The sequence below is a fragment of the Phyllopteryx taeniolatus genome, chromosome 4 (genome assembly GCF_024500385.1).
Source record: "Phyllopteryx taeniolatus isolate TA_2022b chromosome 4, UOR_Ptae_1.2, whole genome shotgun sequence".
Taxonomy (NCBI): domain Eukaryota; kingdom Metazoa; phylum Chordata; class Actinopteri; order Syngnathiformes; family Syngnathidae; genus Phyllopteryx; species Phyllopteryx taeniolatus.
In genome coordinates this window covers 17,782,056-17,808,983 of record NC_084505.1, presented here as the reverse complement: position 1 = coordinate 17,808,983, position 26,928 = coordinate 17,782,056, and the positions used below count along the sequence as shown (strand labels likewise).

General features: G+C 41.4%; 1 protein-coding gene across 3 annotated transcripts; it reads right to left on the bottom strand.

The window, feature by feature from the left end:
- Positions 1–8,803: 8,803 nt before the first annotated feature.
- On the bottom strand, positions 8,804–25,611 carry LOC133476545 (multidrug and toxin extrusion protein 1-like). 3 transcript variants are annotated; one of them, XM_061770085.1, is made up of 19 exons: positions 25,155–25,611; positions 23,283–23,458; positions 22,776–22,888; positions 20,289–20,390; positions 16,348–16,416; positions 15,978–16,126; positions 15,750–15,792; positions 15,606–15,650; positions 15,401–15,498; positions 15,077–15,174; positions 14,447–14,628; positions 12,493–12,601; positions 11,265–11,340; positions 10,853–10,922; positions 10,643–10,775; positions 10,453–10,547; positions 10,302–10,368; positions 9,630–9,662; positions 8,804–9,270 (listed from the first exon to the last, which is right to left on the bottom strand). In XM_061770085.1, exons 4-19 carry the CDS (start codon positions 20,376–20,378, stop codon positions 9,044–9,046), a joined length of 1,584 nt encoding a protein of 527 aa, XP_061626069.1. In that variant the 5' UTR covers positions 20,379–20,390; positions 22,776–22,888; positions 23,283–23,458; positions 25,155–25,611; the 3' UTR covers positions 8,804–9,043. The 3 variants fall into 3 exon arrangements, with proteins under 3 accessions (XP_061626069.1, XP_061626068.1, XP_061626070.1); XM_061770084.1 differs by lacking the exons at positions 22,776–22,888; positions 23,283–23,458 and adding an exon at positions 24,438–24,696; XM_061770086.1 differs by lacking the exons at positions 22,776–22,888; positions 23,283–23,458.
- Between the last annotated feature and the right edge of the window lie 1,317 nt (positions 25,612–26,928).

Here is a 26,928-nt window from a genome sequence, read left to right as displayed (position 1 = left end):
AGCACCTGGTACATAAATGCCGCCTGGAGGGGGAAATGATCATCTTACGTGACAGACGCACACGGTATATACAGTTCTTACTCGTGAATTCGAGTAACTCTTGTACGCTCAGACAAATGTGAACTTGTCAGCAGAGCAGGCATGAAGATCTTCACATAGAGTTGAGCCAAACTATGCAGCACACTAATAGCCGTGAGCAATTGTGGTATTGGAAAACACGAACACATGATTATCCATCCATCCATCCATCCATTTTCCAAGCTGCTTCTCCTCACAAGGGTCGCAGGCGTGCTGGAGCCTATCCCAGCTATCTTCTATCTTTTATTGTGTTGTGTGGAATAACTGCAGGTTTTCGAACAGCCTTATCTTACGACCAGTCTCGGCCACGTCACAGTCAGAATCATGTTCTTTAGTTTGCGTCTTGACATCTCACATGCCTGCTTGATGGATTGTCTTCTTTATATACACTATCAAATCATGGAAAGAATTGCCACATAATGAAATCATTTTCTTTTAGCATGAAGCATTTCTGTTGGTTCATCTCAATGGACTTATGTTGGGTCAACGTAATTTAATATGGTTAATGTAACTAAATTACTAGGATTGCGCCCCACTTCATTTCCAAAAATATAATTATTAAGATGTTGAAGGTGTTGTGAGGGCTGAATAGTGACTTACCTGGCAACCTCTGGGCTCTGTTTGGCAATGAGTAGAAGCGGTTCAGTGTTGATGAGGACAGCCCAGCAGGGGGGAAACAAGCCAGCAGGAGAATCAGAACCCCCCTCTGGAGGATCACCCCCACACGCTTCAGGTTTCCACTTCCAAACGTCTACACAATAAGCACTATTGGGAAACACCTAAAGCACACTACTAATTACAGTTTTGATAGATAAAAGACAACTTGATATCAAACTTTATTCTTGAACTGTTTGTAAGTGGACCCCAGACAACCTGAGAGCCCCATCAAAGAGGTTCTGTTTCAATAAGATCAATAAGGTCAAAGAGCAGCCTTTGTTGTAGACACTACCTGAGAAATGAGGGTATCACAAGTTAATGACAAGCCTGTCCCAATGGAAAGACCAGTCACATTAACATTAACTGTAATTCAAGAGACATTGTCAATGGAACATGTAGCTTGTGCCGATATTTGGTATTGAAGTATCTCTTTAATGCTGTGAACATTCCGTAGTCCTTGACTTAACAAACAATGACTGCAGAAAAAAAAAAGTCATTTTGGGCATGTTTTATCATGACATATTTAATTTCCAACCAAATTTTGGCCCGCCCACTTTTCGGTCAAACCTGCATGAGCCTGCTGATGTCAGCGAAGGAGAATGAGGACATTGCCTCATCAAACTAGTTTGTGTTTTGTGAGGCTGGATGTTTCTTTTAGACAAATAACAAGTTTCGATACATTTAAGTAGGCTCATTTTGTTAAAATCGATCGCTGTCATGAGGCAGCTGCATGAGGTAAGTGTGTGCAGGTAAATTTCTGCCTATACTGTATAGATAGGTTTTGTCAACTCATTGTTGTATTATGGGCTTTCCCACTTCAGGAACCTTTGCAGGACGTTTCCGAGCTACCGTGGTAGCTGCAGTTTCTCCTGTGTCTCCCCCGAAAAAAACTACCAGGGTATGGAAGATTCCCCCTGGATTATTGCGTTCCTCGTGGCGGGTAGGGTCTTCCGAGAGCTTCCAGGAACTCTGAGGGGACGGGCTGTGCTGACGGACACTGATTGGATGGACACGGTGGGGTCAGTAGCTCCTCCAGTCTGCAGAAAAATGCCGCATTTGCCATTGTGCAAGACAAGGAAATGAAGCCCGCTTTTTTGTCTGTTTGTACGTTCACAATGAAATATTTCCTATGCACAGCCTTTTTCTTTTCTTTTTTTCATGCAAACACATTTACAGATACCAAATACTTCACACTGCTGCATTTATAAACTGACTAAGAGGTGTCCATTAAGTCATGTATTTTTATTATCAATATTATCAATAATGTATGATACTGTCATGGTTTTGTGGTGATTATGGAAAACAGGGAGGTAAGGCAGGATGAATCTCAAATGAGAATTTATTTTCAAAACGCAAAAAGGCAAACAAGGCATCCCCAAAAAATTCAAATACTAAATAAACAAAGTGCCAAAAAAGACAAAGCAAGTTCAAAGCAATACGGGAACACTGGGGATAAACTCACTATGACAGAAACAATGCACAGGTCCACAGAACACAGATCATGACAGATGCATTTGAAGGGAGATAAATATGCATATACTCCACATACAGTATATAAAATAAAGATTATTATTCTCCTGTGCTGCTACCGTCCACTTTGCCGCCCTAGTTCTCTATTGTAGTGCAAACAAAGGCTTATTCTATTCTGTTGGGTTTTATTGTCGGTACAACAGTAAACATTGTCTTCTACTTTGTCTTTGGCTCTTTTGTAAGAAGGCCCCAACCGAAACCTGTCAAGGTAACCCTGGACAAGAAACTCCCGTGCACCACACGCAAGTGTAGCAATACAATGAATGTTCTTGGATACATCTAAGGGCACCAGTCAGATAGTTTTTCCTTTGTCAGATTGCTGCAGACTGCGTGACGGTCTTTACTGCTGATCTGACCTCTGACCTGACAAAGCACTAGTTTTGTCTCAGTAATACTGTACCGTTGGCATTTTTTACGTCACGCATTCTTCCAAACTATTCACCCTCACATGGTAGCAACAAAGTCCTATAATTATCTGATATCATGGCACTGCTTGCACATTCCGCATTCTTGAGTTGACCTCGTCTTTTACTGTAGCACGGAGCCCTAGTGGTTAGCTTGTCTGCCTCACAGTTCTGAGGTTTGGGGTTCAAATCTGTTCTCCGGCCTTCCTGTGAGGAGTTTGTCTGTTCTCCCCGTGTTTGCGGGTGGGCAGCACTGTCACCTAGTGGCTAAACACGTCTGCTTCACAATACTGAGGTTCACAGTTTGAATCTCGAGCTCTGGCCTTCTCATGAGGAGTTTGCATGCCCTCCCTGTGCTTGTGTGGTTTTTCCCCGGGTGCTTCCGCTTCCTGCCACATTTCACTTGCATGTTAGATGAATTGAAGACTCTAAATCGTCCATTGGTGTGAATGTGAGTGCGAATGGTAGTTCGTCTTTATGTGTCCTGCAATTGGCTGACGCCCAAAGTCAGCTGGGTCCAGCTCACCCGCGATGCCAATTGGGATAAGCGCTACAGAAAATGGAGAATCGTGGCCAGTTTGAATCTCATCTCGTACCTTTCTGTATCATGTGAATGTATGGTGTGAATGGTTGTTCCTTTACACATACAGTATATATCCTGTAATTGACAGGTGACCATTTTAGAATGTACCCTGGCAAAGTCAGCCGTTATATGCTTCAGCTTGCTTCTGATGCAAATAGGCTGAGCAGTCGAAGACGGATGGCTGAATAGATGGATGGATGGAAAAAATATTCGAACAACTCATTTTACTAAATTAGAAGTAATGCGAATGGAACCGAAGCAGCGAAATTCATGGAACACATTGTATATAACCCCTGTTATATCCTGTGTCCTTGACTGAACCTCCAGGAAAAAGAAAAAAAAAAACGTTAGAACCACACTAATTACAATGTACAAAAATAACAGGAATCGGAAGAAACCAGCAACAATATGTGAGTTTGAACAGGAAACACCATTTTAAAAATTAGTTAGTAATTAAAATGCCCTCCAACCCCCCCTATTGAACTATTGATGATCTGTGTGAAGACTGGAGTGAGCTGGTCTGCGCAGACTTTCAGGCAGGAAGGGGGCACAAGATCTCGGCCTTGTTGATATTTTGTTGTTTGAAGATACAGCTCACATCCTGTTCATGAATGGTTAACGCGGAATTCAGAGGTGCCATGGTGGTCATTGGTGCGGCTGGGTGGATGTGGGGTATGAAAGTGTCCTTTTCAAATCTGCAGTAGAAGGTGTTCAAGTCGTCAGCTAGTCCTCTTTTGTTCTCCGCCTGGGATGGGGGGTTCGCTTGCAGTTGGTTAGCGATTTTAAGCCTCGCCAGACTGACTTACAGTCGTTTGCAGTAAACTGTTTTTCAAGCTTTTCTGCATAATTTCTCTCTGCGATGTTTCTTTTGTCAGCTGATTTTGCATTGTGATTGTACTCCCCACTTCAATAGGCATACATTTGGCAGTGAACCACGGCTTGTTGTTATTGAACATGCAAAATGTCTTTGTTGGTACACATAGATCTTCACAGAAACTGACATAGGATGTGACACTGTCCGTATATTCATCCAGGCTACCAGTTAAAAGTTTCAAAAACACTCCAGTCTGTGCAGTTTAAAATGCTTTGAAGTTGCTTCTTTGGTCCACTTCTTCACTGTTTTCACCACAGGCTTCGCACATTTAAGTTTGTGCCTGTATGTTGGTATTAAGTGAATTAAGCAGTGATCAGACGAGCGCAGAGCTGCGCGGGGTAGAGCACGGTTTGTGTCATATAGCGTGGTGTAGCAGTGGTCTAGAATGTTGTTTTCCCTTGGTGGGATGTGCTGCTTGTATTGAGGGAGTTCGTGGTTGACTTAGGTTTGTTAAAGTCCCCAAGAATAATGAGGGGTGAATCTGGGTGCTTTTTTCAAGTTTATTTACTCGTTCAGAGAGTGTTAGCAGTGCAGTGTTCATGTCAGCTTGGGAGGAATGAAGGAGGCAAAATCGTGTGGAACATCCGAAGTCTTTACTGGTCTCTTCCGGAGCTTGACCAGCACTCCGGCTTGGTTCCCCCTGTGGTGTCGCCTCAATGTGCCGTAGATCACAGCCATTTCACCGGTTAGTAACTCCGAGAAAAAACTTGTAAAAGTTGGTGAAAGAAAGTCCGACGTAGACTCCCTAATGTTCAGCACGTCTTCCCTTGTGTAAGTAAGTCACGTAACGAACGAAAAACACAAAACACAGACATAACTAGAGCGCTCGTTACCGAGGTGACCACACAGTTAGGCGCCATTTCCTAATTACAAAGAGCTGGCTACAGGTGTTGTTTTAATTGACTTTTGCCTGTTAGTCTGTAAGCTAATAGAATTATGTAAAAACTACCGTGTTTTCACAATACTTTAAGGCACATTTACAGAACCTTAAATTCTTTTGTAAATCCGAATATGAACTTGTCTATCCAACCATTATCGACCACCTATCCCAGGGGTCGGCAACCTTAAATACTCAAAGAGCCATTTCAACCGTCTTCCACAGAAAACAAACAAACATCATTTTTTAAATGTATAAACAACGATAGTGTGTTGTATTATCAATAAACTGCGACGAGATCATGAAATTTGTATTTCTGTCTGTAACAAAAAAATTTTGAACTCTGAAAAAAGACGAGTGTTGTTAACAAGCCTGCCAAATTTGAATGAATAAAAAAAAAAAAATCACTAAGTATATATAATGAGGCTCTAAAATCATAAAAGATAGGGCTGTGGGTGTGTCAACTGAACGCACTGAAAACACGCCCTGTTTGAACTTTACCTCTCACTGAAATATGTTAGTTCATATGAGCCCAAATGTGTGTGTGTGTGTGTGTGTGTATATATATATACATATATATATATATATTTATTTATTTATTTATTTATTTTTATGCGACCAGTTCAGGGTGTAGTTCGCTTTTCGACCGAAGTCAGCTGGGATAGGCTCCAACGCCCCATGACCATGAACAGGATAAGCGGTGTTGAGAATGGAGATGTGTATATATATATATATATATATATATATATATATATATATACACACTTTGTCTCTTACACCTTATTGTAGCTTTGTTCGATCTGTCCCAAAACGTTACAAAACTATTTCAATCTTTGTTAGCTCTTTGTAAAATTTTGATTAAGTGTAAAGATACTCTCAAAGATATATTCAATGCGATTTACAGTAAAGGCCTTTTTAATCAGCAAAAGTTACTGTATGTGAGCTTCGATAATAATTTGGATTTTAATGATGAAAATTATCATGACAATATTTTCTTTATCAAAATAAACTTCCATATTATTGTGCACAATAGGTTGTAAAGAATTTAAAAAATATCACTAATATTTAGTTGTATATCTCCTTATTGGGGGCAATTGGTGGGCACAAGCCGGTGCAAACTGTAGGCCGGTCCCAAACAAATTTGAGCGTTTATTCCAACAATTCCATACTGGATCAGTCGTGGCCCGTGATAACGTCGGCGACCGGCGCCCTTAACCTACAGGGCTGGAAATTCAGCTACTGTGGGTCGAAGACGAAGGAGAGGTGGAAACTGGGTTCTTAGGCAGATAGAGAAGAGGAAAGCACAAAGCCTAGAACTGAATGTGGGGACTTTGAATGTTAGGACTATGACAGGAAAAGCTCGGGAGTTGGTTGACGTGATGATTAGGAGAAAACTTGATATAGTGTATTGTGTGTCCAGGAGAGCTGGTGGAAAGGCACTAAGGCTAGAAGTTTAGGGGCAGGGTTCAAATTATTTTACAATGGTGTAGATGGGAAGAGAAATGGACTCGGGTTTATTTTAAAGGAAGAGTTAGCTAAGAATGTCTTGGAGGTGAAAAGATTATCAGATCGGGGTATCCGGCTGAAACTTGAAATTGAGGGTGTTATGTATAATGTAATTAGTGGCTACCACAGGTAGGATGTGACTGAGAGGTGAAAGAGAAATTCTGGAAGGAACTAGACAAAGTAGTTCTGAGCATCCCAGACAGAGAGTTGTGATTGGTGCAGATTTTAATGGACATGTTGGTGATGGAAACAGAGGTGAAGAATAAGTGATGAATAAGTTTGGCATCCAGGAAAGGAACTTGGAGGGACAGATGGTGGTAGACTTTGCAAAAAGGATGGAAATGGCTGTAGTGAACACTTTCAGAAGAGGCAGAAACATAGGGTGACCTGCAAGAGCAGAGGTAGAAGCACGCAGGTTGTGCGGCTTTTTGAGTAGAGGTGAGACAGGCTCTTGGTGGACAGGAGGAGACTATAGAAGACTGGACCACTACAGCCAAGGTGATCAGAGAGACAGGCAGGAGAGTACTTGGTGTATCGTCTGGTAGGAAAGGAGAGACGGAGATTTGGTGGTGGAACCTCAAAGTACAGGAAATCATACAAGAGGTTAGCTAAGAAGAAGTGGGAGACAGAGGACTGAGGAGAGCAGAACGGAATACACAGAGGCACGACGTAGGGCGAAAGTAGAGGTAGCAAAGGCCAAACTGGAGGCATATGAGGACATATATGCCAGGTTGGACACTAACAAAGGAGAAAGGGATCTATACAGGTTTGCCAGATAGAGGGTTAGAGATGGGAAGGATGTGCAGCAGGTTAGGGTGATTAAGGATAGAGATGTAATGTGTTGTAGAATGTGTTGACTGGTGCCAGCAGTGTGCTGGATTGAGAGAAATGAGAGAGAAGCAAGATTCGAAAAGGTAAGCGTGGTGGACCAGGAAGTGGCATTGATTAGCAAGGGGGACGTTAGAAAGGCACTAAAGAGGATGACAAATGGAAAGGCAGTTGGTCCTGATGACATACCTGTGGAGGTATGGAAGCATCTAGGAGAGGTGGAGGTGGAGTTTTTGACCAGCTTGTTCAATTCTAGCAGGTGAGAAGATGCCTGAGGAATGGAGGAAAAGTGTGCTGGTGCCCATTTTTAAGAACAAGGGTGATGTGCAGAGCTGTGGGAACTGTAGAGGAATAAAATTGATGAGCCACACAAGGAAGTTATTGGAAAGAGTAGTGGAGGCTAAACTCAGGACAGAAGTGAGTATTTGCGAGCAACAGTATGGTTTCATGCCGAGAAAGAGTACCACAGATGATTTATTTGCCTTGAGGATGTTGATGGAAACGTCCAGAGAAGGTGAGAAGGAGCTACATTGTCTCTTTGTAGATCTAGAGAAAGCCTATGGCAGAGAGGAACTACGGTACTGCATGCGGACGTCTGGAGTGGCAGAAAAGTATGTTAGAATAATGCAGGACATGTATGAGGGCAGCAGAACAGTGGTGAGGTGTCCTGTAGGTGTGACAGAGGAGTTTAAGGTGGAGGTGGGACTGCATCAGGGATCACCCCTGAGCCCCTTCCTGTTTGCAGTGACGATGGATAGGCTGACAGTGAAAGCAGGGAGCAGGTGGAGGAACAGTTAGAAAGGTGGAGCATGCACTGGAAATGAGAGGAATGACGATTAGTCGAAGTAAGACAGAATATATGTGCATGAATGAGAGGGGTGGTGGGGGAAGTGTGAGGCTACAAGGAGAAGAGCTAGTCAGAGTGGAGGACTTGGGGTCAACAGTCCAGAGCAATTGTGAGTGTGGTAAGGAAGTGAAGAAACGGGTCCAAGCAGGTTGGAACAGGTGGCGGAAGGTGACAGGTGTGTTATGTGACAGAAGAGTTTCTGCTAGGATGAAGGGCAAAGTTTACAAGACAGTGGTGAGGCCATCCATGATGTACGGATTAGAGACAGCGGCAGTGAAGAGACAACAGGAAGCAGATCTGGATCCCCTCGTCGAGATCATCTTTTAACCTTCTCATCCATTGAATTTGCAAGTCGATGGATCGTTTGTGTCTCTATCTCATTTGAGGATGCGAGGATTGCCTTCTCTCGCTGCTGCATACTGCCGTCCTCCCCCACACAGAGCTTGATTGTCTTTTCTTTCTCAGTTGGCATGTATCCTTGAGTCACAGTGGTTGTTCTTTTTTTATAAGGTCCACCTTCCTACACGGTCTGACTATACTTGTCACTGCATGGCTTTTCAGTCACTATCGATGCAATCACTGGTCCTTCAATATGTCAATCATGAAACATGAAAACAAGTTCAAAGGCCCAAAATTAACATTATTAAGTAATTACTGAATGAACCTGATACAATACATAGTGATTGCTTCTACATACTTATTTGTACATTTATGACAGTGGGTCTCATCGTGATGATTTTACTCAAGACATAAGCGATTACTTTATATTAGAGCAACTAATGAGTAACTTTGCTCTTTCACCACTGTTGGCTGCTCCAGTGTTCACTTGATGACGGTTAGTTACAAACCAACCCAAGACTCATTTCAGCAGTTTGACAAGGAAGTGACTGGCCAAGAGTCCAGCTACAAAGATGACAACCAAAGAAAGTAAAACGAAGCCACGCTGTAAAAGCAGCTGCGTTAATGTGAGAGTATCTCCGACGATGGTGGTCGCAGTTTCATACTGGTCTGGAATGTCTTGGTCCTGTGCAGCGCTCTCAAACCTGGGTGTACTGGCAAGAACCGGGGCCTGGTTGGTTTTTGAGTCTAAAAATGTAACAATAAAATGTGAGTTATACTAAAACTTGACAAAAACATTTATTTCAGTTTGTGACAAAATACTCATATTACCATATATCACACTGTAATCTCTCACTATATGGTACAGTATTGACACTCGAGGATCAGATATTGCTGTTCAATGTCCAAGTATGTGTACTTGCAACTTAATGTTGAATTTGAGTTTTTTAAAGCGATCTCAGAATCTCTGTGTTCTCTGTATACATGTTTGGTCATATATTATTTAACAATTGGTTACCCAGTTACTTCCTCGCTGCATGTCACTTGTGATATTTATTGTTGAAAACTGAGAGAAACATAACGTAAATAGAAGACTCATAGGTTACCTGCGTCGTCTCTTTGCACGTGTTCAAGTCCACCTAAAAATTTTAAAACAACCTTAAGAAACATACAGTGATTCATATTGTTGGTACTACGTATACTCTAACAAAAATATGTGATTTCTTTTTTTACTCACTATTGAAAAATCATTAATTGAACATAAACAGCATTTGATTGGACTATCCATGTATCCATTTTCTGTACCGCTTGTCCTCACTAGGGTCGTGTGCATGCTGGAGCCTATCCCAGTTATCTTTTGGTGAGAGGCGGGGTACACCCTGAACCGGTTGCCAGCCGATCGCAGGGCACATATAAACAAACAACCATTCGCACTCACATTCACACCTACGGCCAATTTAGAGTCTTCAATCAACCTACCATGTATGTTTTTGGGATGTGGGAGGAAAATCCATGAAGGCACGGGGAGAACACACAAACTCCACACAGGCGAGGCCGGATTTGAACCTCCGTCCTCAGAACTGCGAGGCAGATGTGCTAACCAGTTGGTCACCGTGCCGCTTGAGCGGACTAATATTGTAGAAATATTGGGAGACGGTATTTTTGTGTATACTGAATGTGCAAGAATACTTTGCATAATGCTGTATGGTGACATGGTTGTTGCTGGAATAATGTCGTGATATGAAATTCCCACCGCTGGTTCATAAACTTGGACTTGCCTGACTTGCAATCTTCCATCTTGATCATGTCTTCAAAAGTGACCTGGACCCCTGCTCTAATTTTAGCCTGATCAGAGACATTCAAATATGTTAAACTCAAAATCGCTTGAATTACATCACACGTGTGATTTCATGGAAATTAGTTACAGACCTCTTCGGCAGCCTTTTTCCAATCAAGTTTGTACAAATATATCAGGAAGAAAATGGCCTGCATTAACACACAGATGGTAAGTCCTGTCCAAAGTCCTGTTCAAGAAACAACAGCAGCGTTCCTGAATCTCATATGACAAATTGTGATTGCAGATCATATACGTCAGTCCATTATAACGGTTGCTTCTTACCAACGATGCCCATTTGTGCTGCAAAGGTTAAGGACACACCAATGGGAAAGCCAATGAAGTAGTGTCCCACCAGGTTACACAGAGCACCGACCTTTGGTCTTCCAACCCCTCGGATGACACCTCCACTGACACCCTGTAGTGAGTGTTGCAGTTTTATACAAAGAACATTTTAAAGTTCTCCTAAAATGTCATAAAAAAACAAATTCTCACCGCGACAGCATCAGAAAGATGCATGAAGACGAAAACAATCAAGACATCAGCAGCCCTTCCCAAAATGTCTCTGAAGGATAGGTAAAATTATGAAACTAATACAGATACAATATGGATACTCAAGTTAGAGAAGAGCAGGAAGCTCCTGTGAGGTGCAGACATGTAAACATACGCCAGTGTCGCTCACAGTTATGACTAAAGAAAAGATCCATCAACATTTCTTCACAAGCCACAGTCTGAGTTTGAGATCTTTGTCATTTGTTTCCACTTGCACACTTGTTTCCATTGTGGTTGAGATGAATGGACAAACAATTGGGTGACGTGAAAAACAACTGACGTGGTTGCACAGAATAAGTGACTGCACTAAAGGCCGGAGCTGAGCTTATATAAAACGAATATGATTATAACTCACTTTTCTGTGGTGAAAATGTAGCCGATTACATTCCTGGAAAGGGTGATGCTTGTTCCAACAAAACAGGCCACTATGACTGCAATGGGAAAGAGACAGAATCAGTAATAGTAACGCATAATGTTACATTAAAGTCATCTGATCAAGGGTAACACAACCTGAAAACATGTCCTAAATGTATTAGTGTTGTGAAGGTGCTCACCGATAGAATGATCAAACGTCTTTCCTATTCCTCTTTTTATAGAAGCCGTTTAGTCAGCCAGCTAGCTGGATCATAATTAACGTTACCTTGGCTGGTTGATTTTTAGTGGGACAAAATCATGATATTGCAATATATCCAGGAGTAATCGCACTGTGCACCGAAACAATCAAGTCCTCTAATGCTGAGGGCTGCTGGTCAGAGCAAGATGGTTGGTGTTAGTCTTGCCTGAATTTTGGCCTCAAAGGTTCTGGCAAACTGCCTTGACACCCCAGGAATGGTAAGCCTGCTGACCTCAACTGACGATATACAGCACTCACTAAAGGTTAGGGATATTTGGCTTGCTGGTAAAATTTCAGGTTGAACCTAAAATGCACGATAACCTTTACAGGTGAACCTAATTTGACCTTCTCTAAACTTTTGTATGTCCAATTGTTCAATGTTTCAGTACTTTTTACACAACTTACTGTTCTCCAACAAGTAGCTGAATGTCAACATTCACAACAGGTGTTTGAGCCATGAATGTTTCCAAGAATTTCCATTTTCTATGCCTTTCTGGCTTTGGATGTGCTGGGACTGTCATGATTGTAGCATGGATCAGGGACAATACCTCTGCATTGGCAAACTGTGATGGTATTCCCCCTGGGAATGTATAGATCTGCAGGTGTTCAGACTCTTCTCACTCTATATGTGAGTGCTGGAGAACAGAGTCAACTTCATTCCAGGAGGTGTAATGTGGAATTTCATCACAGTTGTGCAACACTACACTAGCTTTATGCTCTCATTTGCCCAACCAGTCCATATGAGCTTCGTGGACTTTGAAAAGGTATTTGACTGTCCCACTCAGTATTTTCTTATCCTTGCCGCTAGCTGCTAGTTCAGTTACCTACCTACTACGTCATGTGGTACAATCTAAAATTTAGCAGTGTTTACTGTTTTTCTTTTAACCTTATCTTTGTTATTTAACAAATGTAAATTTACTGCTATCTATTTGTATTTACCACAATGAAGCGCAATCATAAGGTCTCTTACATGCACAGATGATGGAAACTTTGCTAGATATCTTAGCTTGCTCAGTGTTTCCTGCACCAAGAGCATTCCCTACTCGAACACTAGCAGCAGCAGAAATTCCAAGTGGGAACTGCAAAAAATAGAATGTATAGAAAAATATATGAGTCATTCAGAATTCCATGAAATAAAATTGTTTATATCAGGGTGTGGCCAACACAAGGTTAATGAGACGCATACTCTTTGGCTGCCCCAGTGTGGCTCGTAGCTCATCTGTCAGTCAATTCTTATTTGGTTTTCAGAGGTTTTCCATTTTCAAACTCAACTTCCAATCTTTAAACAAATATTTAAATGTTTTTGAATACACACAGTACAGCTGATAATATTTTTGAAGCAAAGATAATTCCATCCCTTTCAAGCATCTTATCCAAATGGCAGCAATAGGATATTTTTAAGAGCGAGCCTGTTTCCTACTCCAGACTTCTGTGTTGCATTTTAAGGTTTCAAACCATCATTTCAGCTTACTTCACACTGATATTAAGGGATGTTGCAAGCCCAATGTAAACATGTTAAACACTCACTCTGAAAAACAGGCTCGTTTTCTTCATTGAACTTTGCGGGCCGACATCATAAATGTGAAACCTGTTCAATATTTTCAAAAACAAATCCTTATATGAATGAACAGCAATGTTGGCCAAGCCAAGGACTCGATTGTTATTATGACATGAAATAGAATGATAGCCAATCCGGTATGTGCGCAAACTCCTTCCGCATTCAGCAAACCAGGTAAAAGCACTTTCTCCTCGCTTGCGTGAGTGGGGATGGGGACCGTTTCAAAGCACCAGCAGGAACTTTAAATGTCTACAATGTCTTTTTTAAACACTAAATATCACCACAGAGCCACCAAAGTATGTACACCTATGATAGATATATTCTATAAATAAATGATACACTGTACGTGCATTTAGCTTTTGTCCGAAGACACAGCCATAAAGAAAACCAAATTTTAGCAAGTTCAGCTTCAAACAATCATGTAACCAATGCTAGTTATGATCGTTAGCATATCATACACAGGAAGTCAGCTATCCTGTGTTCCGTGTTGAGTCACGGGACGCTCCGCATATAGCGGATTAGGAAGCGACCTGAAACTCACACTGTAGCCATAAACAAAAAGAGGCGCAACTGGTTGTGTTGACTGTTTCTATGCATTTCCCATGTTATTCACCGCAATCTCGTTGCTAGATAAGCTAACAGTTAGCCTAGCTCCTTCTATTTTTTTAGTTTTCTCCTATGCCACAGGGACAAAACTCATGGCCCGGGGACCAGATCTGACGCTCATGATGATTCCCGATGTGTCAAACCGCAGTGTAGCGGCAACTCCTGGCGAGGTGGCCTTCCTCGATGTCAGATTTTTTTGCCTTAAATATCGGTGGCTGGTATCGACAGCCTTCATGAGTATCCGATACCTTGAAATAAGGCCGGTACCTGGGATCGCTATTGCCCATCCCTAGTTCACTGTCATAACAGCCCTTCGAGGTAAACCATTACTACGATGTGTGGCCTGTGACAAAAATGACTTTGACACCCCTGTACTACACTTTCTTCTCCTTCTTAGTATTTTCTGGTCGTCCGGATGGCCTTTGGCACCACACTGTCATGAGTTTAAAAATTCACCTTTTTTTTGTTAAATGTGAGAGACCCCACACTGACGAGAAAAAAAATCACTTGCTCTTGTAGTGTACTTGAAATGGCTAACAGAACGCACATCACGATGGATGATGTTACCCAAGTGTATTGCACTGTAGGTAGATTGGGCAGGTGTACTATTGTGTCCGCCATTGTAAGATACTGTTATTGATAACAGTATATTATCATACTGTTATACCATACAGGCATCCATATGTTGTGTGGCTCCCCCGTGCTCATGATGTTGATCAAGTTGGCCACCCCTGATTTAGATTCCTTCGATTTCAGTTACCATGTAAGCTATAACTGTCAGCTGATATGCAATGGACTGGGCTCCCAGCTCAGCTTCACTAATTATACCAGCAATGAATCCTCCCACTTCAAACAGCCACCACTCCAGACAAAGCATGAGCATGCTCGGGATGGCCAGCTTGATAAAGGGTCCCCACTCTTTTAAACAGTCTAGTGACCAGCCTGTAGATCAAAGAGCTGTCAGTCAAGCCATATATTAAAAACATCAACACATGACTTTCACAAGAATATATGTTATCATGTTTAAGCACTATCATTCATCTATCAAGTTGAGCACTCAAATGCATTCAAATTAAACAAGCCCAGAAAGTAATCACTGAATATGTTTAATACGATAAACAATCTTTGGTAAACTGTAAGCAAAATCTTACATAATTTGTAGTGCTTCTTGATAGACAAATAATGAAACCGATAGTCATCACCTCTTATCTGTTGCATTATTTAGCTACAGAGTGTAACCAATTTTGTTAAAAGATTACACATTGGACCTTCACCACAAAGGTACTGCAACTTCGAATGAAATAGTGCAACTGTAGAGGAAAATGAGTATCAAAGTAACACTAATCATTCATTCATCATCCAGTTTAGGGTGAGTGAGAGGGCAACTGACCTCCCCATGTGGCCTTGTGCAACCCCTTCAGGTTAATATAAACAAATAAGACCACAGCCAACACGTACTGTGAGATTGAATTCGCTGCAGCAGAGCCACTAGAACGTAGACAAACACAGCATGTTTTAAACACAGCAAAAAACACTATAGAACATTTGTTTTAGATTAACTATTCCCTTTCTAACAAGTGGTCTTAATCAAGAAACTACTTTATTGGTCTAGAGTTTTACAATATCTTCACTGTACTGGTAAAACACATTCGGGCTATCTTTGTTTTCTAAAATAAAATGAAAAATGATATTCAAATGATTCAGGAAAACTTACGCAACTCCCAAATGCAGAAGATGGAGGAAGACATAATTGATTAATGCATTTAAGATGTTTCCAATTACACCAGTTATGACCTGTGGCCAAATAATTCCCTGCAAAAAAATAAACAACAGAAAACATATGCTGGTATTCATTAACTTGTTATTTATATGTGCGTGAATAACTTTCATATCAGTGATAATGTGTTGCTACACGGCACCTGATTTTGAAGATATCTCCCTTGCAGTTGGTACATGAATGCTGCCTGAAGGGGGAAATGATAATCTTACCCGACAGAAGCACACAGCGTATACTTATTTTTAATTCAAGTAACTCATGCATACAAAGACAAATGTGAACTCACCGGCAGAGAAGGCATGGCGATCTTCACATAAAGTTGCGACAGACTATGCAACACACAAATAGCCATGTCAAATTGTGCGAACAAATCTATCTATCTATCTATCTATCTATCTATCTATCTATCTATCTATCTATCCATCTATCCATCTATCCATCCATCCACCTACCTACCTACCTATCCACCTACCTACCTACCTACCGACCTGCTGAAGGTTGAATAATGACTTACCTGGCCACCTCTGGGCTCTGTTTGGCAATGAGTAGAAGCGGTTCAGTGTTGATGAGAACAGCCCAGCAGGGGAAACAAGCCAGCAGTAGAATCAGAACCCCCCTCTGGAGGATCACCCCCACACGCTTCAGGTTTCCGCTCCCAAAGGTCTACACAAAGGCAGAATCAAATAAGCAGTGTTAGGAAACACCAAAAGCACACCAATAATTCCAAGTTTGATACTGTAGATGAAAGGTAAACTAACTTGATACAAAAGTTCATTGTTGCACTGTTTGTAAATGGACCCCAGATAATCTGAGAGCCCAGTCAAAGTACTTATGTTTCAATAATATAAATAAACTAAAAGTACAGCCTTTGTTGAGGACACTACCTGAGAAATGAGGGTATCACAAGTTAATGACAATCCAGTCCCAATGGAAAGACCAGTCACATTAACCACCTGTAATTCAAGAGACATTGTCAATGAAACACGTAGATTCAGTACTTTGCTGACATGTTGTCTTCTTGTCATAGCTAAATAGTAAATGGTAGGATCGAAGTTCGTGGCAAAACTCCTCGTAATCATAATGGCATCGCCTGTCTGCTCGTCTTCCTTCAAGAAAATTGCAATTTGTCTTTGAGGCAACCTAGAACACCGTGGAGGAGCACAATGATGGTAAAGACCTCCAAATCAAAGTGTAGGAAAGCAGAACGTAAGTGGAGAAAAACTAAACTCCAAATTGACTATGACCTCTACAGACAGGCTTTGTAATTTTAACCAAGGGTTAGTCAGGGCTAGACAGGAACACTTTTCTGAAATCATCAGTAGGAACTTCAACAATACCCGGACTGTTTGCTGTGGTTGACAAGCTCACAACCCCCCGAATCAGATAGCTCCACAACTAACAGCTGCTAAATTATTTTAGTGAAAAAATACAATCAATCAGGTTAAATATCAGCACAAATCACCAAAATGATACTACATCTGAAGCCACCCAGGAAAAACTCTATTACCATGTCAGAATTTGATACAGTTGACCAAAAAACTCTAGCGAAAACGGTTCAGCAGCTGAAACCATAAACGAGCTGTATTGACTCAATACCATCTGACTTTTTCAAAGCTATTGCAAAGTCTGTGCTAGCTGATTTGCAGCAAATAATCAATTGCTCACTTCAGTCAGGCGAGTTTGCTAAAGCTCTTAAAGTCGCTGCCATTAAGCCTCTTCTAAAAAATAGAATGCTGGACCCTTCCATGTTAGCAAGCTATAGACCCATCTCAAATCTCCTTTTTCATAGCCAAGATTGTTGAGAAAGTTCTTTTCTTTTCTTTTTTGACAAATTTCAATCAGGTTTCCGAACTCATCACAGTATGGAATCTGCTCTTAAGTGCTAAATGATATAAGGTTGAATATTGACTCAGGAAAGGTGTCAATTCTGGTCTTGTTAGATCTCAGTGCGGCTTTTGATACGGTAGATCATAATGTACTGCTGAACAGGTTGGAAACGTGGGTCGGACTAAATGGAACAGTCCTTAAATGGTTCAGGTCCTACCTGGAGGAAAGGAGTTATTTTGTAACCATTGGAAGTGTTCAATCTCAACAAATGGCAATGACCTATGGGGTCCCTCAAGGGTCAGTTCTTGGATCCCTCCTGTTCAGCCTGTATATGCTACCCTTGGGTCAAATTCTTATGTCACTGTTTAAAACAGACAAATAACTGGATGAGCCAAAACTTTCTTCAATTAAACCACAACAAAACTGAGATAATTGTTTTTGCCAGTGAAGGAAAGAGGATTGCTGTTTGTAAATACCTGGAGTCACTGTCTTTAAAAACCAAAGACGAAGTCCGAAACCTTGCTGTACTGATAGATTCCGACCTGACTTTCAACAGTCATAGCAAATCAATTACTAAAACTGCCTTCTGCCATCTGAAGAACATGTCCAGAGTGAATGTTTGCATGTGTCAAGCAGACCAGGAGAAGCTCATCCATGCTTTTATCTCAAGTAGACTTGACTATTGTAATGGTCTTCTGACTGGACTCCCCAAAAGAGTGTTAAACAGCTGCAGCTCATTCAGAATGGTGCGGCTCGGGTTCTGACCAGAACAAAGAGGTCAGAGCATATTACTCATATTCTAAAGTCTTTACACTGGCTCCCAGTCAGCTTTAGAATAGATTTAAAAGTTTTAAAGTTCTGCTACTGGTCTATAAATCACTAAATGGTTTAGGTCCTGAATACATGAAAGAAATGCTCATGGAATATAAACCCAGTAGGACTCTGACATCGAAAGCAAAGCAAACATGGTGAAGCAGCATTTAGCTATTATGCTGCACACAAATGGAATAAGTTGCCAACAGAAGTGACGTCAGCCCCAAGGGTGAATGTTTGTAAGTCCAGGTTAAAACCTCTTCATTTTTCTCATGCTTTTTAGAGCATTTCCACTTTTAAATGATATTTCTTGCACTGTACACTGTTTTCATTGTACTTTTATTTTCCTCTTTGTTTGAAATGTTGATAAGCTTTTTTGTTGTTTTTAAATGCTTTTAATCATGTAAAGCACATTGAGTTACTTTGTGGGTGAAATGCGCTATAGAAATACATTTGCTTTGCTTTTGAATTAACCAACACTACACATTTGAAAAAAAAACAACAACAACAGCTTTTGTTTAGTAGTTGACTGATGTGTGCAGTCTACATTTTACTTATATAGTATGTGGTAATACCTTCACGTGGCATTATGGCCTCAGACAGTACTGCACATATGAACAGCTGCACCCTCAAATGAAGAATACTTCATGTCTGTGACATAGTCTCATCAAAATACCCTAAGGACCCCAAGGACAAAGGATTATATTTTATTTCCTGCTATTTTTGCGGCGCTGAAATTAGGCTCTTTTGAGACGGTGTGCGCCCCACACCTTACAGCAGGGGTGTCAAACTCAAATTCACGGTGCGCCAAAATAAAAAATTGGGACAACGTCGCGGGCCAAACTCAATATTTAATGAAGAATCACCGCGATGTGCATGTTTCCCTTCTCTGCAGAAATGTAGCGTTAAAGTTTATCATATGACAACAAACTTAAATTTTGCTTAAACACTGAATCTGGAATAAGCTAATTTTAATATTATAAACACGAGAAATCGAATTTGCGATCAAATACATCCGTGGTATTTGTTTGTTGTTTTGTATTGAAATAGATAACATTAATTCTTCTGTCTCTCCATCTTCTATTTATCTATCTACAACTACCTTTCTTTTCGATGTAAATCTTCTTCAAAGGCCAACAACAAAACAACCCCAAAAAATAAGAATGTCCTTCAATAAAAATCCAAACTTCAAACTATTAACAGTCCCTGCCTAGGAGTTGATAAAGGGCATTAAAAAAACATTAATTCAATTATGTTATATTCTTTGTTACAGCCAAGTTGGTCCACACACGACGAATAGGTCTGTCTTTTACTTTAGTGAACAGACAATGTGCCTCCCACCTGTCTTGGAAGTTAACTGTTTTCCATCTTTCGTTTGTCGATTTTTGGGAAGGGGAAGTGTAAATTTGCTCGAGGAGTCTGGTAGCATAGTTGCTAACGACTGCAACAGAAAGGGAAGGGGCGCTCGCCGGTCCAGACTGATGGGCCAACACACTAGCAAAGCATTCTGGGATTTGTAATATTAGTGGCGCATGTGCTATATACTGGCGGGCCGGCTCTAATACGCATTTGATATGGTCTTGCGGGCCAAATATAATTACATCGTTGGCCAAATTTGGCCCCCGGGCCTGAGTTTGACATAAATGCCTTACAGCTTTCATTGCCATGACGACCGGGGCTGAGCTACACCATTGCGACAAGGCAAGCGGAAACCTGTTCTCAAGCAACCCAGAATCTGAAGAAAGCGAGCCCCCAGATAGAGCAAGGAAAAACATAATTTGTATTTTCACTCATCAAGGCAGCACTTCATCACCAAGTCACCGAATTACACTTGTAAATAGAAGTCTACATGCTAGTCTGCCAGCATGTTGGGGTCAAATAATGTGAATATTTTTTATATATATATTTAACTTCATATTCAAGAGAGACGTTCATGATAAGATCCACATCCAGTTTGCATGATTCACTGTTTACAATTTGCTATTGCTCTTTTTGTGGCTTTTCTGGAAATTCATTTGGTCAGGCAATAAGTTGCCCTACTTTTAGATTGTAGAGCACCAAATGTTACTTTTGCCCTTGACAGCCTGTGAATGCAGTTTTTCCACCCGTGAGCGTGAGTTAAAATGTCGACATATTTTCAGACACAACCTGTATTGATCATAGACAATTAAGCAAATGTACTTACGGCAATTGATAATGACACAGCTGCAAGTTCTGTTTTCCCCAGATGCCCACAGAACACCGTGCTGACAATACTGATCATGAAGATCATCATCTGGGAAATGACCTGGAGTAGAAAAACAAAAACAAGACCCTCACTTGTTTGACTTTTTATTCAAAGGCATAATATTATCCTAAAACAGACATTAGGACACATTAGATCAGTGCTTCCCAAAGTGTGGGGAGAAACCCATGGGGGAGGAGGGGTGGTGAGAGTTGCAACGCTAAAGCAGCAGGTAGGGTGGCAGTAGGGGGGGGGAAGATGCTACAGGTGGGAAAAGCGACACAAATATTCAGTAATTATGTAAACTGTGGGACCAAAAGCAAAATGGTAGAAACTGTGATGTTCAGACTCTGCTCATGACCTCTGTAAAATATATATATGTTTTGTACTGATATTTGCTTGGGGAAAGGTTGCTCTTATATGGTGGGACTGTGTGGGCATCTATTCTCCTCAGACGGTCTCACTGGGAAACAAAGAATGCTGTATTTTTGTCTAGCAGATCTCCAGGGTTAGTATCCTTTTTGAAAACGTTAATCAATGACCACGTTAAGTCTAAAGTTCGTAAAATGAGTTTGGGAGGTAATGCCTTCATCTCAAGTACAAGCTTTTTTTGTACTTTACTAAAAATATATGTGATTATTAATATTATTGTATTTAACAATGATAGTGTATACACTTATAATCCGCTTTTCTGACATTTAATTGACAGCCCATCAGTTTCACCTAGTGTGGCAGAATTACAGGGCGTCTTCAAAGTCTCTTTACAATAATAATTAAAAATAATCATAAATCACAAAAGAAATTGATGAGCTATGTTAATCAGACTTGTGCTATTTACTCAGTTGCTACGCTTTTACACATTGCATTTGTGTATTTCAGGTACCCTGTTGATGAAATAAGTTCCACTCCAAAAGAATGGCTACTCTTCGAGAAAGAAATCAAAGCATGTATAATTTGCTCTTTCCATTTTCAGTTGAGAAATGAAAAAACAAAAAAATTTAAAAAGATGACTATTTGTTTTCTAATCTAACACAAAAAAAGGGGGAAAAATGCCAGATTTTTATAATTTAGGCTCTGATCAAAAATACAAATGGAAAAAGGACTGAAGTCGATTTTAATATTTAATCAGTCAGGTTTACGCGACCTGGAACTTTGCACTATTACAAATGAAAAAAAATATGTTGGTTTAATTGTTAGCTGCTTGTTAGCTGTCACAATCAGCCGGGACCACGGCCACCAAATGATCACTCCATCGGACGTACTACATCGAGGACAAACAAGTTTGAAGCATTGTTGTAATCGGCTTCATGCATTACGACACAAAAGAAATGTTTTTACCACTGTTTGAGACGCATCAATTCAACACCGCTATTTTTAGTCTTCGCTTAACTGCCGTGTGCAGCGAACCGTGGGTACTACTCTCTCTGTCTAGTTTGGGAATGTGGCCCCAGAAAGTCAATACAGTGGAACCGTTTGTTCCCTGACCAAGCTTGTACAGTACATGAAATCAGTTTTACCCATGGAATTCCATTAACCTATTCTAGCCGTAAAAAAAAATAAAAAAAATAAATAAAAAAAAAACACAATTTTATGTTGAGTGTTTGTAGGGCAGAAAAATAGCACTGCATTTCTAAAAACATAAGAAAAGAGCATTTTAAGAAATAAACTGGTTTTATAAAGTGTAATTACAGCATGTACTGGAGTATCCATGTGTTGGGTGTGTGCCTTGAAAGGGTATGGCCTTGTCAGTAATGTCAGGAGCTGGAGTTGCGTTTTTTCACTTTGTGTATTTTAGGATTTGCCCCATTCAATCATGAAAGGGGCTTCCTGCACATAACGGCGTGACATCACAGCCATTGCGGTTTTTTCTGGTTAGGCAAAATAATGACAGCATTGTATTCATAGCTTCGTGTAAACTGAGGAGTGTGAGTTTTCAATCTTTGGAAACCTGGGGCAGAGTAAATTTAAAATTCATGGATCGCTATGATTTCTATTCCTCCTTTTAACGTAATATTTTCACCCACTGCGCTGTCCAGGAAAGAAGTTGTGGGACAGAGCAATACACGTAATCATGAGCGAGTTTACAATCGCCATGAAATCTGTGGTGACTTCAAAAGCGATTGAATTGGAATGATGATGTGCGCGTTGAAGCACGGCAACGTTCAATGGTGCCGTATGTCTTTCTTTTGGAAGGGAGCTCTATCTTTTTTTAAGGCTGAAGACAATGTATGTCTGACTGTGATAGTTAGTTTGGGCTAGTCTTCTAAACACGGTGTGTAGCCATTCAACACAGCCATTTTTCAAACCCAGAAAAGACCGAGCCATCTTTCTGGCAACGTGGAAGATAACGTGCAAAGAGCCATTCGGAACTGTGGCTCTCCTTGCAAGGGCTTTACAGTACTTCAAATGTTACACTTTTTTCCCCACTTTTCTTGAGCAGTGGCGTACCTGAAGCTCTCTTGTGCCTGTAATTTTGGCTGGCAGCACCAAGCGATGGCTTGTAGCTCCAAAAACTCCCAAGTTGGGCCACTCATACTGTTGCACAGTATGGTGCAGATTGACTGGGCAGAAGGAAAACATTAACAAAGTGGTTCTCACTGCAGCAAAAACATATCTGATGACAGATGTAAGCTATGAACCGATCACAATGACGTTTCAAACACGTTTGCATTGACTTACGAGGTTTGTCAGAAAAGTTCCACGACTACTACTAATACTGTAAAGATATACAGTATTTCAAACCCACACTACGGACTATGGGTTTTTCCCTTTAATGTGGGCCAGACGATCAACCATCAATCACATCTGGGAAAAAGATCCTGTTGTTTTTGCATCATTCAGTGCATGAGAAGAGCTGCTCGACCGTGACAACGTGCCTGCTCGCAACGCACCCGAGCATCCGACCGTTCCTGGCCGAGAACAACATCGGCGTGTTGGAGCTAACTCCCTACTCACCCGATCTGACGCTGTGTGATTTTTGTCCTCTTTCTTAAATTCAAAGGGGTCTTCAAGGGGACCGCTTTGGAAGACGTGGATGACGTCAAGATTCCGGAAGAGTCCTTTCAGGAGTGCATGAAGGTGTGGCAGAGAAGGCTGGGAAAGTGCATTAGACTCCACGGGGATTGATTGCTCTGAAGAGGAAAACGTGTAGTTGGGATTTAAAAAGATCTTGCGACACCATTTCTGGAACTTTTCTGACACAACAACAACAAAATGGCGGATGGTTCGAATGATGGCTTGTGGTCGTGCGATGGACTCATGATGGCAACTAACATTAACATACATTTATTCATGCTTGCAGCCAAACTTCCGAGTCACTTTAAATTAAAATCATCTCAGTCCTATGACCTGTTAAAAGCTAATTACATAGTAATGTATCAATTTCATGTTTTTTTTTTTTTTAATTACCCATTGAAAATGGAAAGAATGAAAGAAACTTTTGATGAGTCTGTTGATCCAATTTTGTTTCGATAAACTACAATACGTTTTGTGGGCGGCACGGTGGCCGACTGGTTAGAGCGTCAGCCTCACAGTTCTGAGGACCCGGGTTCAATCCCCGGCCCCGCCTGTGTGGAGTTTGCATGTTCTCCCCGTGCCTGCGTGGGTTTTCTCTGGGCACTCCGGTTTCCTCCCACATCCCAAAAATTGAAACACAGAATTAATTGGAGACTCTAAATTGCCCGTAGGTGTGGATGTGGATGTGAGTGTGAATGGTTGTTTGTTTGTATGTGCCCTGCGATTGGCTGGCAACCAGTTCAGGGTGTACCCCGCCTCCTGCCCGATGATAGCTGGGATAGGCTCCAGCACGCCCGCGACCCTAGTGAGGAGAAGCGGCTCAGAAAATGGATGGATGGATGGATGGACGTTTTGTGCCTTTTCTCGAATAGCCATTTTTAGAGGTTGACTTAACAGAACCACACACAAATGCAATGTGTGAACAACTTTCACAACAGCAGAGTATATAGAACACATGTGATTAACATATTTTAAAAGATACCTTGTGGACAGACTATACATACAACGGAGTAGGTTAATTGCACAGCAGCCTACTGATAAAGGCGCCTACACAATGAAAGCCGGTGCTGCGTTCACGACATCTGGTCATCTTACCACCGGTCCCGCGAGCTTGAGAACTTGAATGAGTTCAGTGCGGTAGTTGAGCGGGATGCTGCCGCGAATGCGTCCCAAACACGAGTCCCGAGAAGCCGTTTCCTTTGCCTCTGAATCTGCCTTTACCACCTCGGAATTTGTCAATGTCTTCACGTTGACGTCCATGATGATACAGAGTGGGAGCTCTCATCAAAGTGACTTTGAAGCCTTCTTCGTGCAGTTTCGGCGACTGGTTTTGGATGTGGATGAGTTGCACTTGCTGTAGTCATTGGATGAGTCAGGAGAAGAGGGTGGGCATGCGTTTATAAATCAAACCCAAGTGAACCTGGAGCGCGGGCGCAATATTCCCCCCCCCCCTCCTCCCTCCGGCTCACTCGGCGCGGTTACAAATTCACTGTCTCTGATGCACGTGGATGGTGCGTTCACGACCCATCGTACGCAGAAGCATCACGACTTTAGTATTCACAGTTAAAAATTCTGACACGATATGGAAGTATCAAGGTGATTTGCTGTTTGCTTCGATAGTTCCAAACTCATGGCCATTGTGAAAACCTAAACAGAATGAAATACGAACATAGGCATGATAACATCAGACACGTGAACACATAGTGGTGCTCAAGCACGTGCCCTTTTGCCCTGGATGAAAAAAAGTAACATTTTTGCTGCTCCCCATTTTTCTTTTTTCATTAATGTTTTAAAAAAAATAATAATAATTACCTTGTCAGCAATGCCACCGGATTATTGATGCTTTTGGATTTTTTGGTTCCCTTCTGCCAGCACGGTGGACAACTGGTTAGAGCGTCAGCCTCACAGTTCTGAGGACCCGGGTTCAATCCCCGGCCCCGCCTGTGGGGAGTTTGCCCTGCGATTGGCTGGCAACCAGTTCAGGGTGTGCCCCGCCTCCTGCCCGATGACAGCTGGGATAGGCTCCAGCACGCCCGCGACCCTAGTGAGGAGAAGCGGCTCAGAAAATGGATGGATGGATGGATGGTTCCCTTCTTCTGAACAATGAGACGCCTCTTATGCTGCGGACATTCTCAGCGGCCCGTGGGTTGTGTTGCAAGATGTCACTAGAAAAAGGGGAGAAAAGGCCTACTTGAGCAAGTGAGATTTATTTGGGGTTAATCAGAGGCATTTTAAATGGTGGCAGTTGAGTGTAGACTCCCATTTAACATGAGTTTGACCGTGATTCGTTAATTCAGACTTTTTCTTCGACAAATGAGAAAATCAGGCTTCAAAACTTGTTCTCAACGTCACTACTTACTGCCTGCCACCTGTCAACCCACCGAGGACCACCGCCATTACCTTTCCTCAATAAACTGTTCATCATTATACATCTGCCTGCTCTTGGATCCAGCTACTCCCCATACGTGACAGATATATTATGTAAAATAACATTCGGAGGCTCAACTTCAAAATTGAATTGTTATTGTGGACTATAATCATAAAAAATAAGCACAAGTCAATTTACCCTTGTTGTTGGTGTCTTTGCAAATGTTTTCAGCACTTTAAACATCTTGAATGTATTTAGAAACAAAACACAGCTTTCTGCTCATGCCACTTTAAAGGTGCCATATTTTACCAAACCAATTTGTTTCCATTATTCGGGATATTATATTGTCTCTATGGTCTCTCAGTAAACGTGAAAAATGAATTAAAATCATCCAAGCATTTCTGAGTTCCAGACGTTTTTCTGCCGCGGCCTGAAATCAGGTCATTGCAATTTCTCGAGTTTATCTACGTCACTCGCGAAGAGCTCCGCCTACCTCCCCGCTCCAACCTAGCGCTGTCAAGATAAAAAGACGTGTGCTCTCACAAGTGGGTCTTCTACACGGAGGCAACCAATGAGAGTAAAGGGGGAGAGGGGGGGGGGTCTTAGCCAAATATGGACAAAACGAATACAAAACAGTAGTAGCTGTCAGAGAGACCTTTTCTGGACACTTGTATGACAAAACCAAGGTGTTTTTTTGAAGGGAAATTGAAATTTTATACAAAGTCTATGGAGGTCTAAATAGCCCGAATATGTGACCTTTAATTGTATGAATCATTTTGGCAATGGGTGCTCTTTTGTTTGACTTTAGCACATTGTGCCTGAACATGTCTGTGCATGTGCCTGCATAACATTAGATTAGTATCCAACAATTAGATGACCTTGACTTACTGAGCAAGTAAGCAAGGAGATGTCAGGGAGTCAGACCAACACATTTTCTTTGATACTTTTGACTAATTCTGTGCAGTACCCCCACTCAGTGTACTCAATGAAGCATGATACATTTAAAGAGAAGTGGAATCATTATGACAGCTCAGTTAGCACAGTCGAAAGGTCTGGGTTTGAATTTGGCATCATTTAATACATGGGGAAAATATTCTTATAAGCACCAATTAATGTATACAACATGCCTTTATAGAATAAATTCAGCGGTGAATGTGTGACAGAATAATATGTAATTTGTAATGTGAGAGCAGCAATGGCATTATGTTTAAAGAGAGG